General features: G+C 45.6%; 1 protein-coding gene across 2 annotated transcripts in view; it reads left to right on the forward strand.

The window, feature by feature from the left end:
• LOC121547720 (Na(+)/H(+) exchange regulatory cofactor NHE-RF1) overlaps window positions 1-7,252 on the forward strand; it is a 31,334-nt gene that overhangs the window by 15,397 nt on the left and 8,685 nt on the right. For both annotated transcript variants that reach the window (XM_041859131.2, XM_041859132.2), the window contains exon 2: window positions 5,937-6,107. In XM_041859131.2, the coding sequence (XP_041715065.1) occupies window positions 5,937-6,107 (171 nt within the window). The remainder of the gene's footprint in view (window positions 1-5,936; window positions 6,108-7,252) is intronic.

A 7,252-nucleotide genomic window follows, 5' to 3' on the forward strand; every position in this document is an offset into this window, starting at 1 on the left:
CAAATGCTACCCTATTCCCTATAGTCCCAAATGCTACCCTATTCCCTATAGTCCCAAATGCTACCCTATTCCCTATAGTCCCAAATGCTACCCTATTCCCTATAGTCCCAAATGCTACCCTATTCCCTATATAGTCGACTACTTTTGAAAGTATTCACCCCCCTTGGCATTTTTCGTATTTTGTTGCCTTACAACCTGGAATTAAAATGCATTTTTTTGGAGGTTTGTATCATTTGATTTACACAACATGCCTACCACTTTGAAGATGCAAAATATTTTTTCTTGTGAAACAAACAAGAAATAAGACAAAAAATAGAAAACTTGAGCGTGCATAACTATTCACCCCCCCCAAAGTAAATACTTTGTAGAGCCACCTTTTGCAGCAATTACAGCTGCAAGTCTCTTGGGGTATGTCTATAAGCTTGGCACATACTGGGATTTTTGCCCATTCTTCAAGGCAAAACTGCTCCAGCTCCTTCAAGTTGGATGGGTTCTGCTGGTGTAAAGCAATCTTGAAGTCATACCACAGATTCTCAATTGGATTGAGGTCTGGGCTTTGACTAGGCCATTCCAAGACATTTAAATGTTTCCCCTTAAACCACTCAAGTGTTGCTTTAGCAGTATGCTTAGGGTCATTGTCCTGCTGGAAGGTGAACCTCCGTCCCAGTCTCAAATCTCTGGAAAACTGAAACAGGTTTCCCTCAAGAATTTCCCTGTATTTAGCGCCATCCATCATTCCTTCAATTCTGACCAGTTTCCCAGTCCCTGCCAATGTAAAACATCCCCACAGCATGATGCTGCCACCACCATGTTTCACTGTGGGGATGGTGTTCTCGGGGTGATGAGAGGTGTTGGGTTTGCGCCAGACATAGCGTTTTCCTTGATGGCCAAAAAGCTCAATTTGAGTCTCATCTGACCAGAGTACCTTCTTCCATATGTTTTGGGAGTCTCCCACATGCCTTTTGGCGAACACCAAACGTGTTTGCTTATTTTTTTCTTCAATGGCTTTTTTCTGGCCACTCTTCCGTAAAGCCCAGCTCTGTGGAGTGTACGGCTTAAAGTGGTCCTATGGACAGATTCTCCAATCTCCGCTGTGGAGCTTTGCAGCTCCTTCAGGGTTATCTTTGGTCTCTTTGTTGCCCCTCTGATTAATGCCCTCCTTGCCTGGTCCATGAGTTTTGGTGGGCGGCCATCTCTTGGTAGGTTTGTTGTGGTGCCATATTCTTTCCATTTTTTAATAATGGATTTAATGGTGCTCCGTGGGATGTTCAAAGTTTCGGATATTTTTTAGAACCCAACCCTGATCTGTACTTCTCCACAACTTTGTCCCTGACCTGTTTGGAGAGCTCCTTGGTCTTCATGGTGCTGCTTGCTTGGTGGTGCCCCTTGCTTAGTGGTGTTACAGACTCTGGGGCCTTTCAGAACAGGTGTGTATATATACTGAGATCATGTGACACTTAGATTGCACACAGGTGGACTTTATTGAACTAATTATGTGACTTCTGAAGGTAATTGGTTGCACCAGATCTTATTTAGGGGCTTCATAGCAAAGGGGGTGAATACAAATGCACACACCATTTTTCTGTTATTAATGTTCTTCTATTTTTTTCATTTCACTTCACCAATTTTGACTATTTTGTGTATGTCCATTACATGAAATCCAAATAAAAATCCATTTAAATTACAGGTTGTGATGCAACAAAATTGGAAAAGGGGGAATGAATACTTTTGCAAGGCACTGTATACGGAATAGGATGCCATTTGGGACGCAGTGAGACAGAGTGACAGTCAAATACTGCTGCTGCTGGTGGGTTGAATGCTTGGAGCTCGCTGCTCTGTAACTCTGCTGCATTAAAGCTTCAACAAAATACCTTGAAGCTGAATGAGATCTTTAATAGACAAGCGGTTGTTTTTGGATGCATTTGAACTGTTTGTTTTGAGCTGTGCCATTTAAGTCGGCACTACTAGTGTTGCCAAAGCTCAAAACAAACCGCTCAAATCATCCCCAAAACATCAATCCATTTACAACTGCTTGTCTATCAAAGATTGAAAGTATTTGCTGTGGCTACAGCTGGCTGAGGAAACCACCCTCATAGTGTTTAGATTGCAGGTCTTTGCTGTGACAGCGGCTGGCTTGGGATCAGGGGATCAGCGGCTCAGGCCTCTCCGTCTCCCCAGGACAAAGCTTCTCATTGTCAGCCTGCCTGGCCTCCCAGACCCCCTGAGGACGACCTAGGGTTGGAGATGGGCGTAGTGACAGACACCAGCAGGATGTGTGGGGGCTTTAGTCCTTGTACTGTGTAGTTCTGTAAGGAGACCCTGTGTTATGCTACCTTCCCGTGGGCAGGATTCTTCTCACTCAACATCAATGGCTGACAGTCCCAGCAAGGACCAACACCCTTTTAACTCCCAACAGTCCTAACCTCAACATGTCAGTCTGCCAAACACAGTCCTATTGAGATGGAGAAGAAACAGTCCTGTCTATGGAAAGTAGGGATGATGGGCGAGGGGGGAGAAAGAGAGAGTCTTGGGCTGGTTCTCTCTCTGTTCTCCTCCTGTGTCTTGGGCTGGTTCTCTCTCTGTTCTCCTCCTGTGTCTTGGGCTGGTTCTCTCTCTGTTTTCATCCTGTGTCTTGGGCTGGTTCTCTCTCTGTTCTCCTCCTGTGTCTTGGGCTGGTTCTCTCTCTATTCTCCTGTGTCTTGGGCTGGTTCTCTCTCTGTTCTCCTCCTGTGTCTTGGGCTGGTTCTCTCTCTGTTCTCCTCCTGTGTCTTGGGCTGGTTCTCTCTCTGTTCTCCTCCTGTGTCTTGGGCTGGTTCTCTCTCTGTTCTCCTCCTGTGTCTTGGGCTGGTTCTCTCTCTGTTCTCCTCCTGTGTCTTGGGCTGGTTCTCTCTCTGTTCTCCTCCTGTGTCTTGGGCTGGTTCTCTCTCGTGTTCTCCTCCTGTGTCTTGGGCTGGTTCTCTCTCTGTTCTCCTCCTGTGTCTTGGGCTGGTTCTCTCTCTGTTCTCCTCCTGTGTCTTGGGCTGGTTCTCTCTCTGTTCTCCTCCTGTGTCTTGGGCTGGTTCTCTCTCTGTTCTCCTCCTGTGTCTTGGGCTGGTTCTCTCTCTGTTCTCCTCCTGTGTCTTGGGCTGGTTCTCTCTCTGTTCTCCTCCTGTGTCTTGGGCTGGTTCTCTCTCTGTTCTCCTCCTGTGTCTTGGGCTGGTTCTCTCTCTGTTCTCCTCCTGTGTCTTGGGCTGGTTCTCTCTCGGTTCTCTCTCTGTTCTCCTCCTGTGTCTTGGGCTGGTTCTCTCTCTGTTCTCCTCCTGTGTCTTGGGCTGGTTCTCTCTCTGTTCTCCTCCTGTGTCTTGGGCTGGTTCTCTCTCTGTTCTCCTCCTGTGTCTTGGGCTGGTTCTCTCTCTGTTCTCCTCCTGTGTCTTGGGCTGGTTCTCTCTCTGTTCTCCTCCTGTGTCTTGGGCTGGTTCTCTCTCTGTTCTCCTCCTGTGTCTTGGGCTGGTTCTCTCTCTGTTCTCCTCCTGTGTCTGGCTGGTTCTCTCTCTGTTGTGCTTGTAATAACTGGAGACCTTCGATGGCCCTCAGTGCTTTCTTCTCTCTCTCTCTCTCTCTCTCTCTCTCTCTGTGTGTGTGTGTGCATACTATTTGTGTCTCCCACATTCAAAATCATGTTTGTTTGACATCATTACTGTTGACACTTGACAGTCAGGAATGTGAGATTGTCCTGGCTTCCACCCATTCTACTATGAGTTTTAATAGTTTAATGTACCATTCAGTACAGAAGCTGTCATACTGCCTGTGTTGATCGTCCTCAACAGTCAATGGTTATGAAGCCATGTGTGAATCAATGAAACGCTCAATAATGACCTTCCATGTTCATCCCAGCCAGAAACAACACTACCCTGACTATTTAGGATATTTAACCAATCATATACCGCCGTTGAGTCTCAAACTGCACCCTATTTCCAATATAGTGCGCTACCTTTGACCAGGGTCCATAAGGAATAGGGTGTCATTTGGGACACAGATAAACTGGGTTTATTTTCTGCAAGTGAGCAAGTATTCTACAGCAGGGAGACACCCAACATGGGTGGACGTTCAGGATCAGAATGCAAAGGTTGCTCTTAAGGTTGGTAACAGATAATTATTAACAGGTGACTAACGATTACAGAGCGATAATCTCCGGAACAACCCTTTTTATCAGTGAGGAGGAGCACTTTTTATTAGGGCTCATGATGTTTGTTCTCTATCATTGCTGTTGTATGCTAAATAGTTATAGGCCCTATATATCCCCTGGTCATAAAGTGTGTCTCCACCTTTCCAGCATCAGGATCTGTTCCATTAGTTATGACTGAAACAGGATTTATCACCAATAACCAGGGTGTTTTTTATTCAAAACGTTTTGTCCTCAATAAATCTGACTACATTTCCTGTCTTCCCTTGCTATTCTCATTAGTGTTGAACCATATCACAGCCATATACATTTAGAGACTTCTGCAAACTTTGTTTGAGATTTGGAATTCTAATGGACGCCATATTGGGACCAGAAGTTCCAAGAACAATTGTAGTCTGGTTATGAATGAGAATGTTTTGCATAGAGGGTTTGGTTGGTGCCAACATGGAGGTTTGGTTTCCAACATGGAGGTTTGGTTTCCAACCTCTCTCTGGCTGTGCTGTTGATAACCTCATTGCCCTTTCTGCTGCTACAGTCCTATGTAGCTGTTAGCCTGTCCCCACCTCTAGTGGGATTAAATGCTTAGCCCAGCATATGGCCACTCCTGGATTAGCCCGTTACACTGAACACCAGTCAGTGTCCAGAGCTCAGCTAGACACTCCAGGAAGCCTTGTCACTCACGTGAGACACAGAGTTTAACGCGCGCACGCACACAGCTCTCTCACACAACCCAAGCCACACACACTTGTTTCTTTTATATTGATTTTATTTTACCAGGCAGGTCAATTAAGAACAAATTCTTCTTTACAATGACGTCCTGGAGTCTGAACTGCTCCTCTTAGATACAGTATTATCCTACTGTTCATATTCATAGAACTATAGTATGTAAAAGCAAGTATGTAACATGGAGGAGCTATAGTATTCTTAGAGGAAAACTGAAGTATGCTTGATTGGTCAGTATATAGTAACAGCAGTGCACTAAGTTCAATACGCTTCATGTCCGTTTTCCTTGCTAGCCGTCTCTATGTTCCACATTTGCACTAATAAAACACAGGGAAACGTTTTAATTGTCCCAGCTCCCTGTCTCTGGTGTAAACCTGCCATGGAGGGTTCTCTGTGTTCATGGAGGGTTCTCTGTGTTCATGGAGGGTTCTCTCTGTGTTCATGGAGGGTTCTCTCTGTGTTCATGGAGGGTTCTCTCTGTGTTCATGGAGGGTTCTCTCTGTGTTCATGGAGGGTTCTCTCTGTGTTCATGGAGGGTTCTCTCTGTGTTCATGGAGGGTTCTCTCTGTGTTCATGGAGGGTTCTCTCTGTGTTCATGGAGGGTTCTCTCTGTGTTCTCTAAAACATTGACAACAGTAACTTAGCCTATTTCTCTCTGGGTCTTTGGATGGTTGTTGAACGCTAGAATCCAGTCTCTCTCTGGATCTTTGTCACACTAATGGTATTGTAACCAAATTTTTATATCTGTTGCTTTAAAATTTGGGGTTGGTTTGGTGCTAATTTTTCTCTTTGCAATAAGCAATCTGCTATTTCGCTCTTTGTAGAGGTATAGATCTGTGAGGGAAAAGATCTGCTCTCCATGTAACAGTGAAGATATGTGCTGAACTAGACATGCTTTCTCTCTCTCTCTCTCTCTCTCTCTCTCTCTCTCTCTCTCTCTCTCACTCTCTCTAGGCATAGATATGTGGTTAACTAGATCTGTTTTCTGTCTGTGTAGGTCTCTTTTATAGCAACATAGGTATGTGGTTAACTAGATCTGTTTTCTCTGTAGGACTGGAAGGCAGATCTACGTCCTCGTCTGTGCTCCATGAAGAAGGGTGCGAAGGGCTACGGCTTCAACCTGCACAGTGAGAAGTCTAAACCAGGCCAGTACATCAGAGCTGTGGACGAGGACTCTCCTGCTGCCAAGGCCGGCCTCAAACCGCAGGACAAGATAGTACAGGTATATATATCTTTACTGTACAAACAGAGACACTGTACATGACGTTTTTATAAAGCCAACTACTCAGCAGCACATCCCTCTTATCCTTATCCTTAACCATATTAGGAATGCAGGGCAATGTTCTTCTGGTACTGTTTGTCTTCACCCTTATCAACATGTACAAACATGATGTCTTCTCTATTGTACAGATAGTATGCAAGGCATCAAAACGATAATCAGTCTCACTGTGGGAACGGGGCATGTGCTGACCTTGAGGATGAATGTGTGTGTTGTAATCTCATTACTTCAGTGGCAGAGTGGGAATGGTAATCGGTACTGGGATTAGGTAATGCACTGCTAGGAAGTGACTTTGTGTGAGGCAGAGAGAGAGAGAGTGAGAGAAGAAGAGAGAAAGTGAGGGAGAGAGAGCGAGACAAAAAGAGAGGGTTTGTCAAGGCCAGTGGTGTTAGGGTTTGTCAAGGCCAGTGGTGTTAGGGTTTGTCAAGGCCAGTGGTGTTAGGGTTTGTCAAGGCCAGTGGTGTTAGGGTTTGTCAAGGCCAGTGGTGTTAGGGGTTTGTCAAGGCCAGTGGTGTTAGGGTTTGTCAAGGCCAGTGGTGTTAGGGGTTTGTCAAGGCCAGTGGTGTTAGGGTTTGTCAAGGCCAGTGGTGTTAGGGTTTGTCAAGGCCAGTGGTGTTAGGGTTTGTCAAGGCCAGTGGTGTTAGGGTTTGTCAAGGCCAGTGGTGTTAGGGTTTGTCAAGGCCAGTGGTGTTAGGGTTTGTCAAGGCCAGTGGTGTTAGGGTTTGTCAAGGCCAGTGGTGTTAGGGTTTGTCAAGGCCAGTGGTGTTAGGGTTTGTCAAGGCCAGTGGTGTTAGGGTTTGTCAAGGCCAGTGGTGTTAGGGTTTGTCAAGGCCAGTGGTGTTAGGGTTTGTCAAGGTCAGTGGTGTTAGGGTTTGTCAAGGCCAGTGGTGTTAGGGTTTGTCAAGGTCAGTGGTGTTAGGGTGAAGGGGAAACAGTCCTTGATACTGTTGTAGTTTTTTGGGCCCTTGGTCTCTATGTCGTAATACGACCACTGTCTGTCTCTGACATGAATTACACTCCAATCACACTGACTTCAAACAGTATCTAACAAAGGTCAAGGCTGTAAGTCTAACTAATGCTTTATACTA

The sequence above is a fragment of the Coregonus clupeaformis genome, chromosome 31 (assembly GCF_020615455.1).
Source record: "Coregonus clupeaformis isolate EN_2021a chromosome 31, ASM2061545v1, whole genome shotgun sequence".
NCBI classification, from domain to species: domain Eukaryota; kingdom Metazoa; phylum Chordata; class Actinopteri; order Salmoniformes; family Salmonidae; genus Coregonus; species Coregonus clupeaformis.